The following is a 24,674-nucleotide window of genomic DNA, read 5'->3' on the forward strand; positions in this document are numbered from 1 at the left end:
GATCCTTGTTATATAGAGGCAGGAACCCATCTTGATCTTAGCCCAGAAAAATCCATTATAGACTTCTGACCTCTAGAACTGTAAGACAACAAATTTGTGGTATTTTAAGCCATGAAGTTTGTGCTAACTTATTACAGCAGTAAAGGGAAAGTAATATAGACCCTATGGTCAGCCCGGAACTCAGACAGTGAACAGTCCTCTCCAAGTCACCTAACTGTTCCCTTCACCTGGCACGTGGGACAAAGAAAGAGCAGTGTGTTAGTTAAGTCATTAATTGCCATTGTATTCATTAATGAATTCAACAAATATTTGTTAAGCACCATGTGTACTAGACAGACACCTGGCTCAACGCTGGGAATATAATGGTGAGCAACAAAATACTAGACGTGTGAATGTAAGGAAGTTACTTAATTCCTATGAGCTTCAATTTCCTTATCTAAATCTTGAGAAAAATAATGTATTTCTTGGGGGAAGGGCAAAAGGGGTGATGAGGCTCACATGTGAGGGGATGGACTAAAATTAGTTTTTGGGTGGTGAACATGATGTAATCTACACAGAATTCGAAATATATTACGATGTACATCTGAAAGCTATATAACATTATAATCCAATGTTACTGCAATTAAAAAAATAACAAACTTTAGAAAAACAAGAATAAAGCACAAAACGATAAAAAAATAACGTATTTCTCTCTCATCTAAGTAGGCAATGCATGTAAAGTGGGTATCACAGTTCTCAATAAATAGTAGCTACTATTAAGTTTTCTTTTCATTGTTCTAAAAGACTATTTGTACAACCCAGGGGGGCAAGAGCACAGGATTTAAAGACTTTGAAATTTCAGCAACAAAGACCTCCCACTGACACACACAATTCCTTGCTAACAGGCCTTAGCTGAGAGAAGGGAGCTTATGTATTCCATGGCTCATCATCAAACACAGCCAAGCTCCCAGGCTCAAAGGTGTCCATCTCAGGGCTGTTTACATACCTGGTGCTCTTCTCCCCCCAGAGCTCCCTGACTTGTATCTTGGTGTGCGTCTAATGTAACTCATTCACACAGGTTCAGGCTTCTTGTCTTGCCACAGACTTTTAGGTGACCCCAGGTGATTATGGGAGCAGAGATATGACACGTGCATTCTTGGGTAAGACAGTATCTATGATGCAGAGTCAAAAAAGATAAGAGAGAAGACTTGGGGATGTCACCTCACTACTCAGCTTGGCCCATGATGCCACCTAGAGCAACAGCTCTGGACACAGGATTGGTCCAGTGCTGGAAGTAAACTGAAGCTGGCAGACTTTCTTGGACTATTTACAACAAACTTGATTGTTCAGACTTTCTGTACAGGAGAGGCTTTACTTTTTTTTTAAGGTTGCTTGGCTCTTTTTTACATTCAATGGCAGCTATAATTGGGAGGCCCAAGGTGCATATTTGGGATTCAGCAGTCAAGGGACATGACTCTAGTAACAATAAGCTTCTCATCATCCCTGTTCTCTTGTGGATCCAAATTTGGTTCCTAAAAGTTACCTTTTCATATCTTAACCCTCTAGAGCTACGCCTCTTGAGTCTGACTTCTACAAAGCTCTCAATTTCCTATCTTAATACTAGCACAAACATCCTTTTCCCCCTTATTTTCTTTGGTACTGCCATCCTCAGGACTGCCTTCTCCCACGCTCACCTAGCCCACTCTGTTGGAGACAGACCATTCCAGGCAGGGCTGCTGCTGAGGAAGCTCTTGGTCTCACTGAGACAAGAGTGGAACAGCATTGATCTCTGCTTGCGCTCCTTTTTCTGCCTGTGAGTAACAAGCTCCAAGTGCTAAGGCAGAGAGAGGCTCCTCTCCAATCCACATGCCCTTTGCCAGGCTTCCTGGCAATGAGCTCTCTTATGACCCTTCCGTAGAGGCCCCTAGTCTCTAGCCAGTGCTTGACCTGAATATGTTCCTCCAGATTAGGCAAGGACCTTCTCAACCGCAAAGTTAACTGCCTCTGTGAAAATTAACTTTTCAAGTTTTGGGGGGAATCTGTGCTGAGTTTCTCTGAAAATATTTGCCATTAAAGACCCTTACCATTCTTGGGGACAGGATTTCATTTCTAGTTTACTAGAATCAGTGAGACTGAGGGCAAAGCTTGCTGGAGCTGCAAAGCTTAAAGGAATTATAAGCTACCACTACTCCTCTGTCCTCAACCCAGGCCATAAACAGGTCCTTCTTGTCCAAGCACCTCCCAGCGAGGAGCTCTAAGCCCACCAATTCCAAACAATCCAAGCAATCTTCCTTACCGAATGAAGTGTAGGCTCTCACTCCACTTCCTATTCCCCACAAAGCTCTCAGACACACAGGTGGCCTATGAGCCAAGTCAGATGGCAGAGTTGGTGACCCCCCCTTCCTTATTCCTTTGTGATCCCAGGATGTCCCCAATATAAACTTGAATTTCCCTTTTGATAAGGGGCTTAAAAAACTACAAAGGCTGGTGTGTAAACAAAATTAGAAGGGAGGGTAATTTGGAAACTCTCCTGTCCCACGCAACACTCTTAAATAAAAAGAGAATAAAGTGAATTATTTTTCTAAGATATATTCAAAAGTTGTTTCTCATGATGAAGTTTTCAGGGGCCAGACTGTATTGCTCCAGTAGCACATTAAAGGGATCAATGTTAACTGAAAGAACCATAATGAGTCTCCATTTCCCAACCGTGCATTAGCTGCTTCTCTGCACCTGTGGGCTTTGAAGGAAACCGCAGCCTGAGGGAACAGTTACTGCTGCTCTCCTCTCTTCACCACACCCTCTAAAATGTATGCCCAGGAGCAAAGGTTTGAGTGCTCATGGGATTGGATTTTCAGGAGTCACATGATCTGTTTTGGGCCACTGTTGGGGAAGAAATTCTTTTATTATGTATCATGGCCTCAACCCTGACTGTATTCTGCCCAGGGCTACCGATCCTGGAAAGCTGGTGTAGGAAAAATGAGAGAGGTGCAGGAAACACAAGAGGGAGGGCAAGAACCATCTCAGAATCCACTCATTAAAGAGAAATGTTAAACATCGGAAAAATCAGGACGTCATCATTCTAGTTTTTTTATTTACACGATCATTAAAAATAGATGAGATGAAGAAAGTCATGGATGGACAGAGCCAGCAAAGACTTAAGCTTCATGGCTTCTCCTAGATAGAGGATTCTCATTTCCCTTCCCACACCATCTTGCTCCTTCCCTCCAAGCCAGTTCAGAACACACAACATAAGCTACATAGAGAATTCCAAGAGCCATGATGAGCTCCACACACCCAGCAAGTAAAAGAGCATCTTACAAGGACTCACTTTCCTCAGCTGGAGACCACTGAGCCAAGCTGGCGCACCTGGGCTGAGACCAAGGTGGGAGGGGAGGACACTGACAGGAGGGAGCTGCCCCACCCACACTGATCACGGATCTCATTTTTTTTCCTAGTAATGATATGCACAACCTCCCAGGACTATCATTGCCATGACAACGGCAGAAGTCGAGGGTGAGCAGGTTAGTGGAACAGCACGCTTTCTAAATTCTCGAACACGGCCTGAGGCTGCACTCACTCATGAAGTGGAAAAATTCATGTTGGCAGTACTCCAAAATAGACTGGAGAAAACTTAAGGATCGCGGCTCCTTTCTGGGGAAGGATCAGAGATGGAGTCTCCATGGAGCCCCTCTGTGGGGTGCAGAGAGGGAGGATTTTGTCAGAGAGGCAGGAATCTCTAAGACAAATAAGAGCATAAATCCCCCTGTGGAACAAGGGCACATAATGTGTCCATTTTCCACAGAGTAAAGAGATACGGCAAATCAGGGCAAAATAATCCCCCGAGGACACAAAAAGACAGGCATTTAAAAAAAATCTCTATAATAGAGCCTTCCCACAGAGACTACTCAGAACAACTAAGACCTAAATTCTAAAACTGAAGGATAGACTCAAACCTTGAAAAACCATAAAAATAGCTGCCATTTACTGAACATCGTTCTCCAGGCTCTGTAATACGTGCGTATTATCTCATTTAATTCTTGCAACAATCCTATAAGGTAGACACGACTATTATCTCCATTTTACAGAAAAGGAAACTGGGAATCAGAAAACTTAAGTAAAGCTCCCAGGGACATACAACTGCTGAGCAGCAAAGCTGGAACTCAAAGGAGGGTTATCCTGACCCGGAGCGTGAGCTCTTAGTGATTATCCCTCCCATATGGGGAAAGGCTTCCTGCTTCATGCAAGAATCATAAGCAGATGCCTTCCTCCCGTGTTTCTGAGCCTCCAAAGATACCAGACAACTCAGGAATATTTACTCTCGACTCTAGACCAGTTCTTAAACTTTAGGGCATATCGGGATCACATGGAGGGCTTGTTAAAACACAGATTGCTGGGCTCCATCCTGAGAATTTCTGATTCGGTAGGTACTGTGAGTGCTGCTGCTCCAGGAACTACACTTGGAGAAACACTGTCTAGTCACTAAACCAAGGCTCTCTAACTAAGCTCATCCTCTTAGTTGCCTTACCTATCTAATTAATCTCACTGTTCAGTCCCAGGTTCCCTGGGGTGTTGCTTGACAAGCTATAATGCTATCTTTGGCAGTGCTGTGTGTTTTGGAATTCCCTGAGCCTTTTTGAAAACGGTGAATATCTCCCATTTCAAAAATAATTTGCTGTTGCCTTAGGTAAGTCCTGAAATCCCATGATATGTAGAAAGAGGAAGACCCCACAGAAGACAGCCAAGCAGCCTGGTGCCCTCGAGCAGGACCAGATCTTTAGAAGGCAGGGGCAGTCTTTTTATAACCTCTCTGGATTTCCTCTAGGAACTGGTCACAAGAGGGCACTCATTACAATCTCTTCAGAGCATCCACACTGAGAAAGTTAGAGTTGTAAATGTGAAAGACTGGCCCTTTAACGCCCCTCCCAACAAACACCTTCCTCCATCTGAAGAAGCAGCTGTAACTGTCGGTTGGGCACTTCCTATTTCGCTCATTTTCTTTCTCTGCTCAGTCTCACGAGAAGCTGCTAAGGAATTACGAAGCGCGTGGCCCAGATCTGCTAAGACAGAGGCAAGGCTGGAAAAAGGGGCCAGAAATCAGGATTAACTGATTTAATGCCTGACTTGTTTATCCTGCATCATCTGGTGATGTCCCCATTGATCCCTTCAGAGCGTGCCGTCTTATTCTAGGCTTTTGCACATAGTGAAAGTAAATGAACAGTTTAGTGACAAAGCAAAAGAATTCATCAATGGAGGAAAAACAACTGCAAGCACACACGTGCATGAGGATCAGTGCACAGCCAGCCTCTCTCCCTTTGTGCCCACGGCTGCAGCCGTCGTGGGTGCTGGTGTGGGAAGGTGCTAGTTCACAAGAGGGTCTCAGACACAAGTGTAAGAGACTCAAGCACCAGGAGGAAGCCTTTTGGAAGCAACTGTGCCTTTGTCATGATGCACTAAGGGCATGAGAATCAATGAAAGCCAGGCTCCACTTGCAACTGGAAACAACCAACTTTTTTGAAGCATTTTCTTTTTCTTCGGACGGAACTAATAAATCTTCCTCATTCCATCTTCAGGAGGGCAGCTGAGGGTTACTGGACCGTATAGATGTCAGGATGATCCAGACAACCTTAGAGGGTCTGTATCTGGGTCTAGAAATGAGAACCACTGACTTCTGGTCAGCAGGTTAGCAGCCAAATCAATCATAGATTGCACAAAAGTATCCCAGAAAAAAAAGAAGAAGATTAGACATTTATTAGCATTATATGTCAAGCACTATATTCAGCTCTTTCTTTCTTCTTTAGTTATTATGGCGACTCGGTAAGATAGGTGTTATTATTATACTCAATTTACAGATGGAGCAATTAAGAAAACATGAATATAAGCAATTTGCTTCTGCTCACCCAGCAAAAAAGTTTGGAATTGGAATTCAATTCAGATCTGACTCCAAATTATAATCTTAATCTTTATGCCATATTCCCTCCAAATAGTATATAACATATTTTGAGTCATAATACCTTAAAAGTATCAAAAGGACAGAGCAGAAGGCAGAGGAGCATCTCATGGTGCAGAGGTATGTTGAAAAGTATGCTTAGGTCACCCATGGAGTAAATGGAAGATGTAACCTCTGTCCAGCTCAGTCCATGAGGACTCTGATGCATGAGTCAGCAGCCAGGCGTGGTCCTGGATAGAAGGGCTTAGACAAGAGAGGCTGGGGTGGTAGGGAAGGGGAGAAATGGGGACTCCTTCCTAACATTCTTTTGAATCTGAAGGAGAGAGCTTCAGAGGCCCAGAGGCAGATGAAATAATCAGTAGACAGTTCCTATTTTGTCTTTGCCTAGAAATAAACACCAATCAGCATCATCAGTGAAAAGGGAGAATATATTCAAAGTTAGTTCTTGGCTCACTACACTGACTCACAGAGCTTCTATGAGAACAAGAAAAACCCTGAAATGAGGGCAGGATAGCGGGGCATGATTTCATGTGGCTGCTTTGATTGAGTAGTTCTCACCTTTCCAGACGCCTCCTCATTCTGCACTATTTGGTAGTCTAAAACCACTTCCTCCTCCATCACTTCTTCACTCCATCACTGCTGATTTGTCAATGAATTATTTTATGTTCTTCCCCTTACCATCTGGTAATATTAGCTCTTTAATGAATTACTTTAACTTGTGCATTTGCTTTTTTTAAAAATGTGACTTTTAGTTGAATTATGCAATATTCATAAATAGCAAATGCTGGTTGATTAGAATCAAAGAAAACCCCTAGAGTTGCCAGCAAAAATGGGCCCTTATCTGCACATGTTACTTAGATAGCTTAATCATTTGAAAGCTACCTGATTATTTTTGGAAAGAACTTTTTACATACACACCTATGTCATCTGTTATGTATGTATGTACATATTTGAATTTGGATGGCTTCTTGCAACCAGCCATGCTATGAATATAAAGCAATGGGTACACTTGGATTTGGAGCTAGACACACTTGTGTTTGAACTCCACCTCTGCCACTTACGTCCTATGTGAACTTGGGTATGTTTCTTATCCTCTCTGTGTCTCCAGTTTCTCATATGTAAAGTGGATATAATAAATTCCTTGCAAGATTGTCATGAGGGATAAGTGAGATCATGCATGTAATGTGCTTGGCACAGTGTCTGGATATATTATGGCTCAATAATTAGTAACTATTATCATCATCATGATGTTCTATTAATAGAGGATTATGGTAGACACTATTTGTAGTCTCCATAATCCCTCCTTTCTGAAAACTGCCACAGGGATGGGCCTCCAAAGCCATATTTTTATTATACAACACTGCTTTAGTGACTGGTCAAGAATAAAGAAACTGAAAAAACTATGAGTTTTAGCAATTTTTCTTTGCTCACCAAGCCAATGGGTTCTCAATCCAACCTGGCGGATTCTCTTTCCTGAAAGTTTAAATTAGGAATTGGTCTCCATTTATCATCTGAACTAAGAAACTGGGAGGTGGTCATGTTTGGCAATGTGCATATCAAGGCAGTAAAAGTCAGTCTGCAGAATGATGTAGACGTGCAGAAAGAAGCAGATCTGACTTTAACTTGAAGTCAAAGAGAGTGGTACCTTGGTTCTGATAACTTTCCACCACCATGAAAATCTCCATTCCATCCATCCATCTATCTACCTACCTACCTACCTACCTACCTACTTATCTAGCTCCCTTTTGCTTACAACTTTGAGCGGGTTTTCATTGTCTTCAACCAAAAGATCTTTGCTAACAGTGTCATCTCTCTGCATGAGGCCACCAGACCTTCTCTGTGTAGCTTGGTTGGCTTAAGCATTTGAAAGGTATCTGGTTATTTTATAAAAGAATGTTACACACACACATACACACCCCCTTATGTTATCTGTTTTCAACTCCTGAAGGACATTAAGTAGAAAATCAAAATAATCATGTATGTAAGGAAGGTATGCATGTAAGGAAAAGAAGAAAGAATGAAAAGAGAGCCATTAACATTTCTGCTTTTACAAAAACAGGTCATCTGATGGCTTTCCAGAACACAAGCAAGAAAGGAGAGACCCTGGGTCTTTACCTGGTGTTGCACTGGATACTGTTGGCCACTGCTGATCAGGCCCTCCCGGACCAGCCCGTAGAATGCCAGCCTCCTCCAGGTGCACAGAGCTGAGTAAACACATAGACCCAAATAATGGTTAGATCACAAATGTCTTTCCAGATCTCCTTCCACCCTCAGAAAGTGCTTATATCTCTGGAGGCTGGGCTGCAGCTAACACAATCTACTCACGCTTGAACTGAAGCAATTACTGCTGAGTAGTCACCTTGCATAAACTGCAAAAGCATTGCTGACTTACTGCCTGCTATACCATTCAGACAATAAACATGTTTTATCTTTATGGCAACTTTGGTTTTCATTAATGCCACGTGGTGTTCACTAAATCTAACAGGAATCCCATCAAGGGGCTAATGCCATTTTAACATCTTAATGCTGAAGCAGATTAGAAGAGTCTGTTCTGAAAAGCCCCAATCCCCTCTTGCTGGTTCTCCTGTTTCTAGGTTTTTTAGAGCAAAGAGGAAAACACACGAAAATTATTTGCTGATAACTGCAGTATTATTCCAGTTTGGCTACCCAATTAATTCTGAACCTTATTTTCTGTTTTACTCTTTCTGTACCTTTTACTCATAGATGACCCGCCCTACATTTCCTGGGACTAGAGGAAGCCTATTACACTACTCACGGATCCCAGTTCAGAAGAGATTAACTCAGCATGAAATATTGCAGGGAGGGAGACAGGGACTGGGAGACCCTTAGAGGAAGCAGAAATAGAACATAAACTGTTCAAGGGTGGGGAGAACATCATATTCATTTATGCATTTCTAATGCCGGCACATATTAGACCCTCAGATATTTGTTGGATGAATTGATAAAGGAAGAAACAAATGGGACCCCAAGAGTAAATATCATCCAAGAAAACCCTCCTCAAAATTAGAAGGCACTTTTAAACTGGTTTATCTTGCAAATTAAGTTACTAAAAATAACTTATACCATCTGAAGTGGTTATGTGAGGCAAGAGAACAGGAAAACACGAACTATTGTCGGGGGAGGCCATCTATGAGTTCAATATTCTCTTACTTTTTTACTTCAAATGACATGTCTAGAGGAAATCCACTCATTAAGCTGCACCCTATTGCTTACCTTCCCTTCATTTATCTACACCCTAGAATTTTCTCTTTTTTCCAAATATTGATATCCTTCAGGTGTTCCTGGATCCTGCCAGCAAATTATACAGGTTCAATCAGATTCATTCTGAAGACAGTACTACCCTGCAACCAGCTCAGCTCAAAGCAGAATTTTAAAGGAACAGTTACATGGTGTCTGAGACTGGAAAGGCCAAGAAGCCAAGCACGTGTGTGAAAAAAATGAGGATTATTTAAGTTCACAACTCTAATATATGTTCAGTGAACTACATTGTGAGGAATAAATTAGATTTAGCTTCAATTTTTATTTCACTTCTTATCCTACTTAAATCTTATAATATCTTAACTGAAACCTGAATAGGAGCACATTTGGCTTTTTTTTTTTTTTCCATTTGAAAATGAGATCAGGAAGTGATATGTTTTAGTACTTTATTTTAAACGTAGTTTTTAAGGTGCACCTCATAGCTTTGGTACTTTTCAGTAGAGCACCAATTCAATCGGGAGAGAAGGAGCTGGTATTGTACACCATGCTTTTTCCCTTTGTGTGGCTCCACCATAATAGCTCAGATGCAGGCAAAAGCACAAGCTGGTCTCTAAGAAATATGAAGAATCCTTCTGAAACCTAGTATTCTCGCAGCTGCGTGAGTGTTTCTGGCCAGGTTCTAAAGTGACGTCTCACCAAGCCAACGACCAATCTTCAGCCCTTCACTGACTGCTTCTCATTCAGAAATAGCACCCATTATAATGATTTCTGCTCAATTTGTAATGCAGTGCTTGAGAATATGTTAATTTATTTTAATTTAATGCATTTTTCATGGGCTAGAGCTAATTTTTCATTAACTCAACACATATTTTGTAAGCCGTCTCCTGAGAAATTGATCTAGGTTTGGTGAAGATCTGCTTAAGAGTTGCCCAGATGTTCTGACGGGCTTTGGTTTGGAGTTTATTTCTTCTTTAAAACTAAATCCTTTTGGTAGTAGTGATCGTTAGTTTTTTGGCTCCCTCATTTGGTTTCCAAAGACACTCACAAATCATGAATCTTTTATTTGGCCCCATGGCAGGGATACTACATCAGCTCTGGGAATCATGGTAGTTCATCAATTACTGTCAAAGAGACAAAGTGGAGAAAGGAAAAATATATTTAATCTGAGTCTTAGATTAATGCTATTACTCTAGGTTAATCTACAGTAAGCTAGATTTGGTCTCCAGATATTTAATAAAGGCCCTACATATGGCTCAACCTCTGAGGAGCCCATGCCATTGATGGCAATAAGAGAGCTGCGAGATGGAGAAGATAAGAAGACTCTAACTCAACAGGGATAAACACCAACAAGAATCACAACCAATTATAGTGGTTGATAGGATATAACAGTTAACGTGTGATAAAAAACCAAGGTAGACAACATGTACATATACATTACACAATGTACTCAAGTTCAAAAGCATCAGTATTAATTACAATTTTTAAGGGAGGGACAGAAAGTTTAGGTGGAGAAGGGATAAAGGAAGTTGGAATTGCTTCCTTATAGAAATTTTGATGAAAGTACATGGTAGCCTGTCTCTGTGATCTTATGCGAGATTCTTATTTGCTAGCACTTGATAAGATTTGGCACTGAGCACTTCCAATGTTTCAAGGAACAGACACAGAGAAAAAAAATAATGGCATTCCCCTGGCAAAGCAACTAAAGCTTCTTAGTCTTGACAGCTGCTTCCTGCCTGTGGAGACATAGTTCATCTGAGCCACACAAAGCTAAAGGTACTTCTGAGTGAAAGAAGGAGGGAAATACGTACCTGTGCATTCCTGCTCTCAGGGAGGCAGAGTAACGCCAGTCAGGATTGGGCTGTCGTGGCTGCAAAATCACAAAGAGAGTTTTTGTTAATATGGCAAAACAATGATCTCCCAGTGCTGATGTTAACTGATTAGTCGTTTCTTAAATATTCCATGCATCTAAAAAGGGTTTGAAGAATCCATTTCATGTGCAACTCTAAGATGATAGCCATCTATACAGCACTTCAGGAGAAAATGAAATTATCTTATCAGGGTCCTCGCGCAGACTGAATATCATGGAAAACCAGATTTAATGATGCAGTGAGGACCGGTTTTGGATTAGCCTTGCCCCACACAGGTCTGCGTTCTTAAAGCAGCACTAGGGGATGGGCAGTCTGTTTTGAAACAGCGAAAGCTTTCATTATTTCTGCCCTCAAATGCCCCATTAAGGGAACATCCCCAATTTGGTGTTCTAGCTATAACAGGGCACACAACTACACACGTTCTGCTGGTCTGGCTGGACTGCAGAGGACTGCAATCTGCTGCTGGCTCTGCAGACTGCAGCATGTTTGACCAAGGATGGATGTGCCTAGTCATAACGCCAGCAACTGATAACTGCCTCTTCTGCTGATTGAAGAGGAATACTAGAGAGAGGAAAACATACCACTGCAGAGTTTGACCTTGTTTTGCTACATAATCCTTTTCAGAGAAGTATGCTTGTTCCCTGCTCCTCTGAGTGCTCTGCCTCCTCACTCAATTGCCGTTCACTAAGCTCTGATTGTTGAACAGGGAGTAGCTGAAACCCAAGAAGAACCTGATTCACTCGGCACCGCCTGTGGATTGGGAAGATCTGTTGCCCTCTGTCTACAAACTGTCAGTTCAAAGCGGAGGGGACAAAGAGGAAAATACAGTCAGCTAAAGACGGTCTGGGAATTATGTGCTGACTGGAAGCTCCTCAGGAATCACTGGGGACAAAATCAATCACCATCACTATCTTGTATCTATTAGCAAAAAAATTTTTATAAAAAACCTGGGATAGACGTTCCTCTTGATGTGTTTTCATGGGCAGAGATTAAAGTGGCCCTGTGACTGAATACTGAGGTCTATTTGAGTGGAAAGATGAGGAGATGGAGGTTGTACTCTATATTTTTCCCTGGATTATAATTATCATATTTGGTATACACAAAGCTATAGTAATACCACTAAACTATTTCAAAATGTCAATAGTTCTTGTTCCTGTCATTCTTATAGTGTATTCAATGGATGCACAGTATTTCATAAACACACTTCTTCACAACACCTAGGGAAGTAGTGATCAGCATCTCAACTTCCAGACAGACTTTGGGATGGCTAGATAGTATGCAGAGAGTCAGCCAAAGTCAAGGCCCAGAAATAGCTACATCTCTGGGATACTATACCTCAAATGTCCCCATACACTAACTGCCCTCTTTAGTCCCTTCCACTCTGCTGGCAAGATATGAACATGCAAGCTGCTTCATTCTTGGGTTTCAATTTCACAAAATGCTATGGATGTTCCATATAAAGTAGCATAAAACTATCTACAGATGAAATAAAGGGATTCTCATTTTCTACCATGGCTGTTAGAAGGAACAAAAGAGAAAATATTTGCAAATCACTTCGTAAATCTGAAAATATGACTGAAATACTTTTTATTAATCATATCATCACCATCTCTCCCCTTTACCATCAGCAGCACTAGCGTCAGCTTGTCAGCTGTGAGAACCTTCCCTCAAGAAAGACTTTGACATCTGTTGAGTAAATGTTGCCAATTTTTCTATGATTGGGTAACATTCATGATGAAAATTGCTGCAACTTCATCTTTGGAATGAAATCACCAACCTAATTTTGCTGAAAGGCACAGTTCTAGCAGGAATGACCAGGAAACTCAGTTTGTTATACAATCTCACTTCCTCAATGACATTTAATTTGTCAAGCTGCTATTTTCTATTACAGTCCGTCAGCAACAAGATCCTTCTCAGATTCATTTGCCAGAATCATGGTCATGAGATGTCTTATGGCAGCAAGATCAGGTAGGGAAAAGGTAAGGAAGACAGTAATTAATGTTTTAAGTATTCCCACAATACTAGGCAATGAGATGAGCACTTTATATATATTATTGCATTTACTTTAACACTTCTTTTTCAGATTTTAAATTCTATAAAAGGGATTATACCCGTGTTGTTCATAAAACATATAAACATCCTCAGATATTCATAATACATAGCTATGTCTTCAGAGCCTAGCAGGGTTCAGGTTCTTAAACTTTTAAAATGTTTTTGAATAAATACACTATCTGGGGCCAGCCCTGTGGCCGAGTGGTTAGGTTTGTGCGCTCCGCTTTGGCGGCCTAGGGTTTTGCCAATTCGAATCCTGGGCGTGGACATGGCACTGCTCATCAGGCCATGCTGAGGTGGCATCCCACATGCCACAACTAGAAGGACCCACAACTAAGAAAAATATACAACTATGTACCAGGGGGCTTTGGGGAGAAAAAGGAAAAATAAAATCTTTAAAAATAAATAAATACATTATCTTGCAAGGGCAACATTACTGCACGTAAATTTACAAAATGAGAAATGTGAGCTGTAGAGAGACTAAATCACTTACCTGATTGGTGGGTTTGGCTGATAGACATGTTTAGGTCTTCCTAGCGTGGAAATCTGTGTTTTAAATAAATTTACATGGAATGACATATATTTTTCTTTCTCTTTTTTAACTTTTGGGTTTCCAAGATATTGATTTATTTTAAAATGATACAAGGGGCCAGCCCCATGGCTGAGTGGTTAAGTTCACGTGTTCCACTCAGGTGGCCCAAGGTTCAGATCTTGGGCATGGCCCTACGCATTGCTCATCAAGCCATGCTGTGGTGGCATCCTACATGGAAGAACCAGAATGACCTACAACTAGGATATACGACTGTGTACTGGGGCTTTGGGGAGAAAAAAAAAAAGAGGAAGATTGGCAACAGATGTTAGCTTAGGGCCAATCTTCCTCACATACACACAAAAATTAATAAAAATAACAATACAAAATTAAAAGTAATAAAATGTACATAGGTTTCATCCAGACTTGATTAAACTTGGAAAAATTCAAGTTGAAATGTTGACTACTGATATACCCCACACAGTGGAGATATATCAAGGCCTTGAACTAACTGTGATTGCTCAGTTCTCTAACACTTGGATGGTACATCCCAGGACTATGCTGAATTTCTTTGGTGAAAACCCCCAGTATGTTCATTGTTTCAAAGCTTAGTCCTTTAGTAAATTAATAGGCACAAAAACTCCCGATGTGGAAAAACTGAATTAGGTAGTTCATATGGGCGATGTAGTATTATTGAAGAAGAAGAATATATTTAATTTTCTATCAAAATTATAACAAAGATTTAATTTACCCTGTAATGGTATTAATTATTTATACCATAGAATATTTGAGCCACAGAAGGGTGAATCACCTCTTCCAAAAAAAAATTTAAAATAAAATAGGTTAAAAAATACGCTATGTCATAACTTATAGGACTCCTCAGGAAATAATATGTTATCTTCTTATCATGGAAATCCATGTTGAAGCTAGCAATAAATGGCCTTCCAAGACATGAGACTACATGTGGCATCTCCTTTTCCTTCCTAATAGGACCCTATTAAGGACGTATACACTGCAGATTTCTCACAGTGATATTTTGTGATCATTGATATAAACTGTGATAGGCAGAATCCTAAGATGGCCCCTAAGACCTCCATACCCTGGTGTACATGTCCTGCATAATCTCCAAGATTGTGAATATGATGGATCTTACTCTGTGGTTAGGTTAGGTTACATGGCACAGTTGGCTTCAAAAAAAGGGAGGTCATCTGAGTTGGAATGACCTAATCACATAAACCCTTTAAATCTGACATCAGAGACAGAAATCAGAGAGATCTGAAGTATGAGAGGGAATCCATGTGAGAGAAGAAGCTCTGAAGATGGAGGGGGCCCTGGGCCAAGGACCTGAGAGCAACCTGCAGGAGCTGAGTGTGACCTCCTGCCAACAGTAAGTAAGAAAATGGGGAGCTCAGCCCTCAAGCAACTGGATTCTGCCAACAACTTGAATGAAAGTGAAAGCAGATTCTTCCCCAGGCCCTCCAGAAGAGAACTCCGCCCACTGACGTGTTAATTTCAGCCTTGTGAAGACCCGAGCAGCGAACCTAGTCGCAGCAGGCAGGACTGTAAGGTGATAAATGAGTCTTTTTTTAACCACTAATTTATGGTGATTTGTTACAAAGCAATAGAAAATGAATACATAAACTGTTGGTCACTAAGACAAAAAGGAATACAACATTGAAAATAATCATTGTTAAGTTCCATATTAGTCTTCCAGTAAAGCAAAATGAAAAGGTGATAAAAATGAGAATTCTAGGTGAATATTTGCCTTTGAAAACAGTCATTTACAACTCTAATCCACAGAGCAAAAAAATAAAATAAACATAACTTTAAAATATACCTAACGGGCGCCAGTACAACAGTAAATGCTAGGTTTGCTTAATTCTGAGCGCACAGCCCGCTAGCACAGCAGTTACTCTCCCTCACAGTTTAACTTCCTGGAGCCCAGACTTCTGACCCTGCAAGGCCAGAAAAGAACTGATGTCACTTATGTGCCAAGGAACTATCCTTTCTCTTCACCTTTGCAATGTCAGATATTTCTCTGCATGTGTCAAGTTCAAATTCTTGAAAGAAAAAAAGTATAATTTTTAGGCTAGCAGATTTAAAACACTGCCAAGGAATCCTCTTGACCTTTGATTTTTGAAATCATGATTGTAGATTATAATGCTCAAAATATCAGGCGAATAAGCTAAATTTATATTCATACTATAATATGCATGGGCAGACTGGGCCAGGTGAAGTCCTACACAAGTCACATTGAAAGACACCCAAAAACCCCCACTAAATTCAGCTAAACCTCTGGACGTGGCGATGGCAATTTTTCCTCAAACATTTGCAAACTGACATCATCCTGACCTCTCATTGAGAGCAAAAATTGGTGGCCAACCAAGGCAAGTATCCAGAACTGATTCTGCTCTTCTGGCAAGCAGACAGCATGCCAACAGACAATTTATAATATGCCAGGCTGAGTCCCTGCAGAGCATTCTGAGTTAGACCAGATGCCCATGTGACGCTCACTCCTGGGTCAGAGGAAAGGGTAGACCAATGACATTCAAGCTATAATAAATAGATTTCTTCATCAGTCAGAATATGTGCAAGATAAAGGGACAGAGAAGAGCTTAGCCATAATTCCATCTGGCTCAGCAGATCTGCAGAAGAAGGGAGGAAGGAGGTAATTTGAAGAAATTATTATATTATCAGACAAAAGAAGACAAATCTCTTCTCAGAAGAACAGCCCCATAACCAACATGGAAATGGTAAAACAAAACAGCCCCACCCACTCAGAGGATGTGGATGTGACCATCAGAGGATGAAACACTGGAATGGAAGTTCTCAGATACAATTTCCTTGCCTATTCTGACCATGGTGCAGTTTTTATAAATTCACCACCATGCCACTTTACAGTAAGCGTAAATTCTGGTTCAGGACAGTCACCAGATAGAAAAGTCAGTCCTGGGGGAATAAATCAGGTGCCACTGAAAGAAAGGCTAACCCTTTCAGGTCACTATATCTGGAATTAGGGTGAATATGTACGCTCAATGGCAGAAATAACTGAAGATTTGGTAACTACAAATTGCTTTAAAATAAGTGAAAGTGATGCCAACAACTCTTTTCTGCTACTCTTTTGTGACTTCCACATCTTATGCCAACTGGTCCCACTGCCACAGTTGGACAAATCTGCCCAGAGCACTCAAAGTGAGTCACTAGCAGTCACAGGACCATAAATGCACAGAATCCACCTTAAGATTTGGTTCCTTTTCTTGAAGATTCTGAAGAGGGTACTACCTACATTCAATAACAGGTTTTCAGAAGTCTCCAAAGAGAAATTCTGCCCCATTGCCAAAAGTTACTTGAAAAACCTCACTACACGAGTGGCTTGTGAAATAAGCTCACTCCAGCAAAAGATTAGAGTCTGGTGTTAAAGGCTGATGTTTAAAAGCAACAAGAGAAAAATCAGCGAAAGAACAGAGATAAAAGATCTTAACAGGCTTTGCCAATAGTAAAACAAATAAAAATATATTTACTCACTGATCCATTTGTGACCTACTTCTATGGAAGGAATGACTCTTTTTCCAAAGCAGTTCATTTATAGTACTAGGTGAGCCAGTGGTAGCCTAAATGCCTGAGTATCCCAAATCAAAAGGAGTATAAACACTTGGATTTCTGTTTACTCAAAACTATTTCAAAAAGCACAGTTTTTGGAGTCAGACAGGCATGACTTAAAGTACCACTTTTAAGTGATTGTGACTGTGTATGCTACTTAACCTCTCTGAGCTTGTTTCCTCATATGCTGGAGGTTGGATAAATGTTTGTTTAATGTATGACTTACAGATAATGAAACCATACATATAATGCAAAGCAAAACATTGTTATATAGCAGGGTGGTCAGTGAGTGCAAATTTCCTTACTCATCCTTTCCAATCCCCATCTAACTTCAATGTCGGCACATGGCATTAATTGCACCCCAGGACCCTCCTGCACCTGCAGTAATAGGGCACGGAAAAGAGAAAGCCTAACATGAAATTGAACAGGTTGATCAAGCAGTGACTTTCAGAGTTGAGTGATTTTGTTCCCATTTTGCCACGCTATGACAACATGACTCACTCTCTCCCTATAACTGCACTAATTTCAGGCGCAGTAGATTTTAGAACTCTTCACTGGATTTCCAAAAGTGTCTGCAGAAATTTGCCTTTATTAAAATCATGCACTCTCCTGGCAAAATCTCGCAGGAGTAAGCACTTTTCTGACATAATTTTCTCCCTAGATTAAAGGTTTGTGTACCAAAGTACATAATAACAGGCAGGTCAGTGTAAGACAGAAATAGTTCATGTATCAAATTGCCCCAAGCTTTGAACAAGGAGAGGGAGGGTAAGAATGTCATTCCTGGGAGCTTCCGGTTCACAGCTGGGGGCAAAACTGAGCCCACCCAGGCCTGCTGTTGGTTCCTCTTCACCCTGCAGCCCACCCCAGGCCCAAAAGGGCTGCACAGGAATTTAAGCAAATGTCTACAGCATCCTTATTTAAAGCTAAGGCCTTTTATATGCTTCCAAAAGCTATCCTCTAAAGAATTCTGGAAACTCCTTGATTTTTCCCTGTTTTTCTTAATCTGCAATCTGCCTCCTGTGGCTGCTCAGCACTGACTAACATCAGGCTGTTCTGATAAACCTACCTACAACATGGATGGGAAATTCTCCCCCTAAGCCATCTCTGTTTTCTCTGTGCTTATATACTACTTTAAGATTAGTATGAATTTAGAATGTGAAAATACAGACATTAATAAAAAGACAGCAATATGTCAATGAAAATACATCACAAAAAAATACAGGCGGGACAAATATTACTAACTCATTTTGTAGTAGCTGCACAAGTCCTAGCTACAAAATAGTTGTTTGGGGTGATAACAATTCACTGCTATTTATGGGACAAAATTTTGGCTTCTGAAATCCAAGTTTAAAATATCACAAAGCAAATCCCTACTATTTCAAGCATGCGCATGGACACAAACACATCTACACATCATGCCCTGTCAATAATTTGCATACATTCTTCATAATAATGAGCAAGCTGTTCTTACGTCTACCTAAAACTTAAAATCAGTGTACTCACTAACACCTGTCTTTCATGTACTGTAAGCCACCCATTTTCCAAGGCTTTTGCAACCAACTTTTAGATCCAAATAATGAACGTGTGCTTTGGAACATGTCAGAGTATTGTCATTTAACTTAAAGACATGAGGGGCTTGAAGAGGCTACTTCACACCTCATCAAAACCTTAGGTACTGCCAATAGGAAATCAGAAGATTATAGATGGCATTCAAGTTAAACGTAGGGAAATCCTCTTACAATGAATTCTATGCCAAGAAAGGTGACTAACGGGAGAGTTCTTTTCCTCTTTTCTTTCTCCCCACTCCCAGCTGGTCCTGACCTTCACCAGCACCCCACGTCCCTACTCCACTCATTCTAATATCTCCCTGGCCAACCATACAAATTGGTTCTTGGTCTCTCTGCCTTACCATCAACCATTTCCTCTGACAACCTCTACAGAAGAGTTAGCACATCAAACAACCAAAGCAAACTTTGGCTTCAGGGTGAGGTCCACATTCTATGGCTTGATCACCTCTGCACTAGTTCAGTGCAATTACTGGAAATATTAACTGGATAATTTTCACCATAGACAGTCCAAGGTATAAACAGGAACAGTATACAGAGGTGATCACCACGGCCTCTAAAGGTCCCAGAGCTTTGTAAAAAACAACACTTCTACAGGATTTCAAACGAGAACTTTCCCTGCAGATAATAGGACAGAGGCCATTTCTCTTTGAATCTCATAACATTACTCCCTACAGCATCATCTCATTCTCAAGCCTGTTCTATTTCTCCACAGAGCTGTGCTTTAACATCAAATATTTAAGACCAATCCTCATTTCTCAAACAATTTTATGGTCAGGGCTTTATAGATCTGAAAATAAGATGAAAAGCAAAACCAATTCTCTGGTGCTATTTTTCTAGAGAGGAAACAGTAAATTATAATCAAATCACATACTACATATATATACTCAGTTTACCAGATAACCTCTGTCACTGTTAATAACTCGATAAAGCCACCACATGATATGGGGGAGGGATATGTGAAAAATGCATGACTTTGTTGAAGACCCCTTGACTGCTACCTCACCTCATTTTGAGAAACAGCCTCGTTTTTGAGAATAATCAGGTTCCCGGCACTCGGCCCACTTTGGCCTGTGAGGTGCCTGCTGTCACCGGCTGCTGCTTGGGTTCCCCCAGGCCCCGGTCCTGTCTGGGCCCCTGTGTTGTAAAACATGAAAGTATCACTCCCTGAGCCTGCTGTCAGACAGGCCTTGTAGCAGTAGGTCTTAGTGAGGGAGCCATTCCCTCGCACTTCAATGAAGTGAGGCTGCACTTTGAGGCCATGTGGTAGCCTGGCATCGATATTGTTATTGGCCTGTTTGTACAGTTCTGCAGGGGAGCGCTCCCTCACTCCACAGAAGCCTCCACAGCACGCAGTGCCATATGCAGTGTAGTGGTAGCACTTGATGATGCTCAAAACAATGATTGTCAAAAGAAATATAAAAGACACTGTGCTTAATGCTATTATTAGATAAAGTGTAATTTCAGAGTATGTCCGAGGACTCTTAACATGTCTCTGAGTATCAGGGAGGATTTTGGAGACTCTGTCCACCACAGCTATTGTAATGGCCACAGAGGCTGACAGTGATGGCTCTCCGTTGTCTCGGACCACCACAGTCAGGTTGAAAGTGGTGCCACTCTCGTCTCCCATCTTCCTGGTAGTCCTAATTTCTCCTGTGTGGAGCTCCACTTTGAAGAGGTCCAGGTCAGAAGACTGGGCCAGATGGTAAAAGAGCCAAGCATTTTGCCCAGAGTCTGAGTCCATGGCTATGACTTTGGTGACCAGGTAGCCAGCAGGGGCAGTCCGAGGCACCATCTCAATGGCTGCTGACGAATTGGTTGAGGTAGGATACAGGATGTGAGGGGCATGGTCATTCACGTCCACTACATACACATTGGCGGTCACAGTGCTGCTCAGTGGTGGGCTCCCCTTGTCCTGGGCCTCCACAGTCACAAAGAACTCCCGAAACTTCTCATAGTCAAAGGAGTTGACAGCGTAAAGGCTGCCACTAGCACTGTTAATGGAGACATAAGAGGTGACTGGTAGCCCTTGAATCTCCCTCTCCAGGAGGGAGTAGGTCACCTCTGCATTCTCCTTTTCATCTGGGTCTGTGGCTTGCACAGAGCAGAGCAACACCCCTGGCAAATTGTTCTCCTGGATGTAGATGGAGTAGGAGTCCTTCTGGAAACTTGGTGGATTGTCATTGATGTCAGAGATCTCAACCCGCAGTGTCCGCTGGGATGTGAGCTGTGGTATTCCTCCATCAGTGGCTGTCACTGTGATGTTGTAGGCAGCCACTCGTTCCCTGTCCAAGGGGCCATTCACCACCAGTGTGTAGGAGTTTCCAAAGCCATTCAGTCGGAAAGGCATTGTGGCCTCCAGGCCCAGACTCACTTTCCGGTTGAGGCCTGAGTCTTGGTCATTGACGCTGAGAAGGGCCACGACGGTGTTAGGTGCAGCATCCTCAGGCACTGGGCTATACAGGTCCGTGAGCACCACCTCTGGTGCATTATCGTTCACATCCACGATGTCCACCAGCACCTTGCAGTGACCCACCATGGGCACTGGACCCCGGTCAGTCGCCTGCACATAGATCTGGTAGGAAGAGGCCTCCTCATAATCCAGCGCTCCACTTACCCGCACTTCCCCCGTCCTGGCGTCGATGCTGAAGAGCTGCCTCTCCCGGTCCGACGTGTAGCTACTTAAGGAGTACCTGAGCTCGCCATTGGAGCCCTCATCCGGGTCTGACGCATTCAGCTTCACTACCAATGTGCCTGGGGGCGCGTCCTCCCGCAGCTGGACGCGGTAAGTGGACTGATCGAAGGTGGGAGAATTGTCGTTAGTGTCCAGGACACGCACAGAGATCTGTGCTGTGCCCGAGCGGGCTGGGCTGCCCCCGTCCACAGCTGTGAGAACCAGGTGGTGCAAGACAGCCTGCTCGCGGTCTAGGCCCTTACGCAGCACCAGCTCCAGCACCTTACTGTTCTCCTGCAGGGGTTTAAGGTCCAGCTCGAAGTGCTCGCTGGGGCTGAGCTCGTAGGTCTGCACCGAGTTGGCGCCCACGTCGGGGTCCTGCGCGCTCTCTATATGAAAGCGCGCTCCAGGTGCCACCGATTCGCTTACCTGAAGCTGGTAGTCCGGCCGCGGGAAGCGCGGCGAGTTGTCGTTGATGTCCAATACCTCCACCTCAACGGCGCTCACCGCCACGGGGCTGTGCGCCAGCACTTCCAAGCTGAGCAGGCAGCGAGGCCGCTGCTCACACAGCGCCTCCCGGTCAATGCGCTCGTTGACGAAGAGCGCTCCACTTGTCAGGTCCAGCTCCAGGTAGCGCGGGCTGGGCGCACCCAGATGGTTGATGCGCAGGCAGCCCGGCCCCAAGCGCCGCAGCTCCAGTCCCAGCGCGCTAGCCACGTTGCCCACAAGCGCTCCGGGTGCCTGCTCCTCCGGCACCGAGTATCGCAGCTGGGAGGTCGCTGGGCCTGGCAGCAGCAGTAGCAGCAGGAGAGGCAGCGGCAGCAGCCAGGACATGGGCAGCCGGAGTCGCGAATGCTCTGTCGCCCCAGGTCTGCTGCCCGCCAGCTCCATAGCCGCCGGCCGCGGCGGAGGCAGCCGGGCAGGGCCGGAGGCAGCAGCTTCCCCGGCCGCGTTCCACGCCCGGGCCCCGCCTCTGCCTCCGCTCGTGCCGCCCTGCGCCTGCTCCCCCACGGCTCACGCGCTAGCAAACGCCGGGGGCCGCTCCCCTCGCAGGCCCTCCGTGGGGCTCCTGGCCCCGCCGCCCCCGCCGACTCCCCATATCTCAGCTCCTCCGCTCGCCTCGGAGTCGCTCAGCCTGGCTTCGCTTCCTGCCGCGCCGCCGCCGCCGCCGCCGCCGCCGCCGCTGCTGCTCCAGGGGGAGGGAGAAGGAAGCAGAAGGGGAGGGGGAGGAGTGCTCAGCAAGTCCGGCCCCGATTCCACACCGAGGTGGCGGACCGCGACCTGGACTGATCAGCCGCTCCAACCGCTCCAGCCCCGGCTCCTTCTCCCTGGACCTGCCGAATCCCAGCAGACCGCGGAAACACGGCCACTCCCTTTCTCCCTGCCCCCACCGTCATTTTCATCCAGTCTCCGCGGTCCCTAGGCTGCTTAATGGGTCTTGTAAGGAGATTATTCTAGGAAAAGCAGTTAAATCTCTAGGACTCGGACTATCAGCTCCCCAGGAAAAGATTTCCAAGCGCAATTCAGCAAAATAAACTGAGGGCCTTAGCTAAGTATGGGTGCATGGGCGGCGGCTCCACGTTCAAAGGAGACGAACGCCAGGGAGGCGCTCTGGGGTTACTGATGATGGGGACTATTTACCTGTCCCTCATGTTTTCCCTGGAATACTCCTAAGTACTGCAGAAAGTGTTCAACTCCTAGGGCAAAGGCAGGGGGATGGCAAGCGCTGTCCTCTTTCGTGCAGCAAGCCTAAAACTAGCATCCTGGGATCCAAACACTCAATTCTGCTCCTATCCATGTGGCCCTTACTTTCGTTGTATGCCTTTGCAGATAACCAATATTTCAGGTTTTAAAATTCTCTCTTTAAAAAATTGGCTCCATGAAGCTGCAAGCTAAGCTCTTATTTGACCCCTTTTGATTATAGTGGGGAGAATCTAGTAGAATTCGAAAGAGATTCTTCCCTCAAGGTTTTCCTTATTTTACTTCAAATCTTTTTCATTTATCACCCAAGACATTTTCTTTGTTCTTTCAGGACTGATTTTAAATTTTTTCTTTAATGGATGACAATGTCTTCCAGAGCCTGCAAAACCGTTACATCAAGAGAGTTACTCTTGATCTCCCAAGCCTGGTGGGAATTCCAACTCCATTAATGCTTTGCAGTGAAAAGTCTGCTGTTATTAAGCAAAATGTGGGAGACGCATTTATCTTACAATACACAGCAATTTCAATAGCTGCAGCTCTTCTTCCATAAATATAAGGCTCCCTTACACCTATGGGCCTCAGTTCCCCTAAGAGTCCCCCTTGTATTGCGGCAGACGCAACAAAAGGACAACCAGGTCTCTTCAGTGAAGGAGGCAGAATGATCAGAGCAAGGCTTTCTGTGCTGTGTCATTGCCTCTGCTTCTCTGTTCTGAACATCCACTCTCTGTAGGCCCTCTCATCTCTTCCAGAGGAGTTTAAAATCCATTGCCCCACATGCAAGAAGCATTCATTAAAATGTCCTTTCTTTTCCTCATCTCCCAGCATCCTCTCACTCCTAGATCTTCCTCTGTGGGTCATTTTCTAGCTATGGACTGGAACGCAGCCAGAATGAGACCTGGCATTTGGCATGCTTCCCTCCTTGACGGGATAGTTGAAGAGGCCAAGGCAATGATCCTGACACCCAGATTTCAAAGGCCTGAACTAGCACATCCCTTCTACCCACCAAGTACACTCGCTGACAACCCTCCATAACCTAACTAATTTTATCTAGAGAAGCTCCCAGCTTCCTCCTATCACTGCTGCTTCTTGTTTGTCCTCTTTGTTCCCTCAAGGGTGCAGAGTGGGAAGCAATTTCCATCACATTCTATTCCTGTCTCCTTTCTTAGGTCTCTGGCTTCTCCCTCTCTGTCTGCTTCCTCCCAGAATATTCCTACAGTAACTCTGTCTCTTCTGTGGTAATTTGATCTCAGAAAGCCTTAAACTCTCAAGTGCACAAATTGTAGGCCTGGCCTATGTCTTCACCCATTACTTATTTCTGAAAATAAATGGCTTAAAAGTGGAATCAAGTTATAAGTTGTCAGGAAGAGTGACCTTTCCTTCCCTCATCTTCTCCCAGGCCCTCACAGTCACTGCCACCTCTGCCCACAGCTCCGAAACCTGGCCACTGGGTATTGACCATGCATGGACTTGTGCCCCTGAAAAGATCACAGGCACTTAAGGAAGAGATTAAAGTGACAGAGGCTTGGTGATGTTTTTAATG

General features: G+C 43.5%; 1 protein-coding gene across 24 annotated transcripts in view; it reads right to left on the reverse strand.

Annotated features, from left to right (window-relative positions):
• LOC106823749 (protocadherin alpha-C2) overlaps positions 1–24,674 on the reverse strand; it is a 190,143-nt gene that overhangs the window by 20,003 nt on the left and 145,466 nt on the right. For 22 of the 24 annotated variants that reach the window (XM_070518098.1, XM_070518099.1, XM_044780640.2 and 19 more), the window contains exons 2-3: positions 10,954–11,012; positions 8,042–8,130 (exon numbers count right to left, since the gene is read on the reverse strand). In XM_070518098.1, the coding sequence (XP_070374199.1) occupies positions 8,042–8,130; positions 10,954–11,012 (148 nt within the window). Of the gene's footprint in view, positions 1–8,041; positions 8,131–10,953; positions 11,013–19,765; positions 22,977–24,674 lie in introns of those variants that run through there. The other 2 variants (XM_070518097.1, XM_014829654.3) reach the window with 2 other exon arrangements.

The sequence above is a fragment of the Equus asinus genome, chromosome 9 (genome assembly GCF_041296235.1).
Source record: "Equus asinus isolate D_3611 breed Donkey chromosome 9, EquAss-T2T_v2, whole genome shotgun sequence".
In the NCBI taxonomy this organism is placed as follows: domain Eukaryota; kingdom Metazoa; phylum Chordata; class Mammalia; order Perissodactyla; family Equidae; genus Equus; species Equus asinus.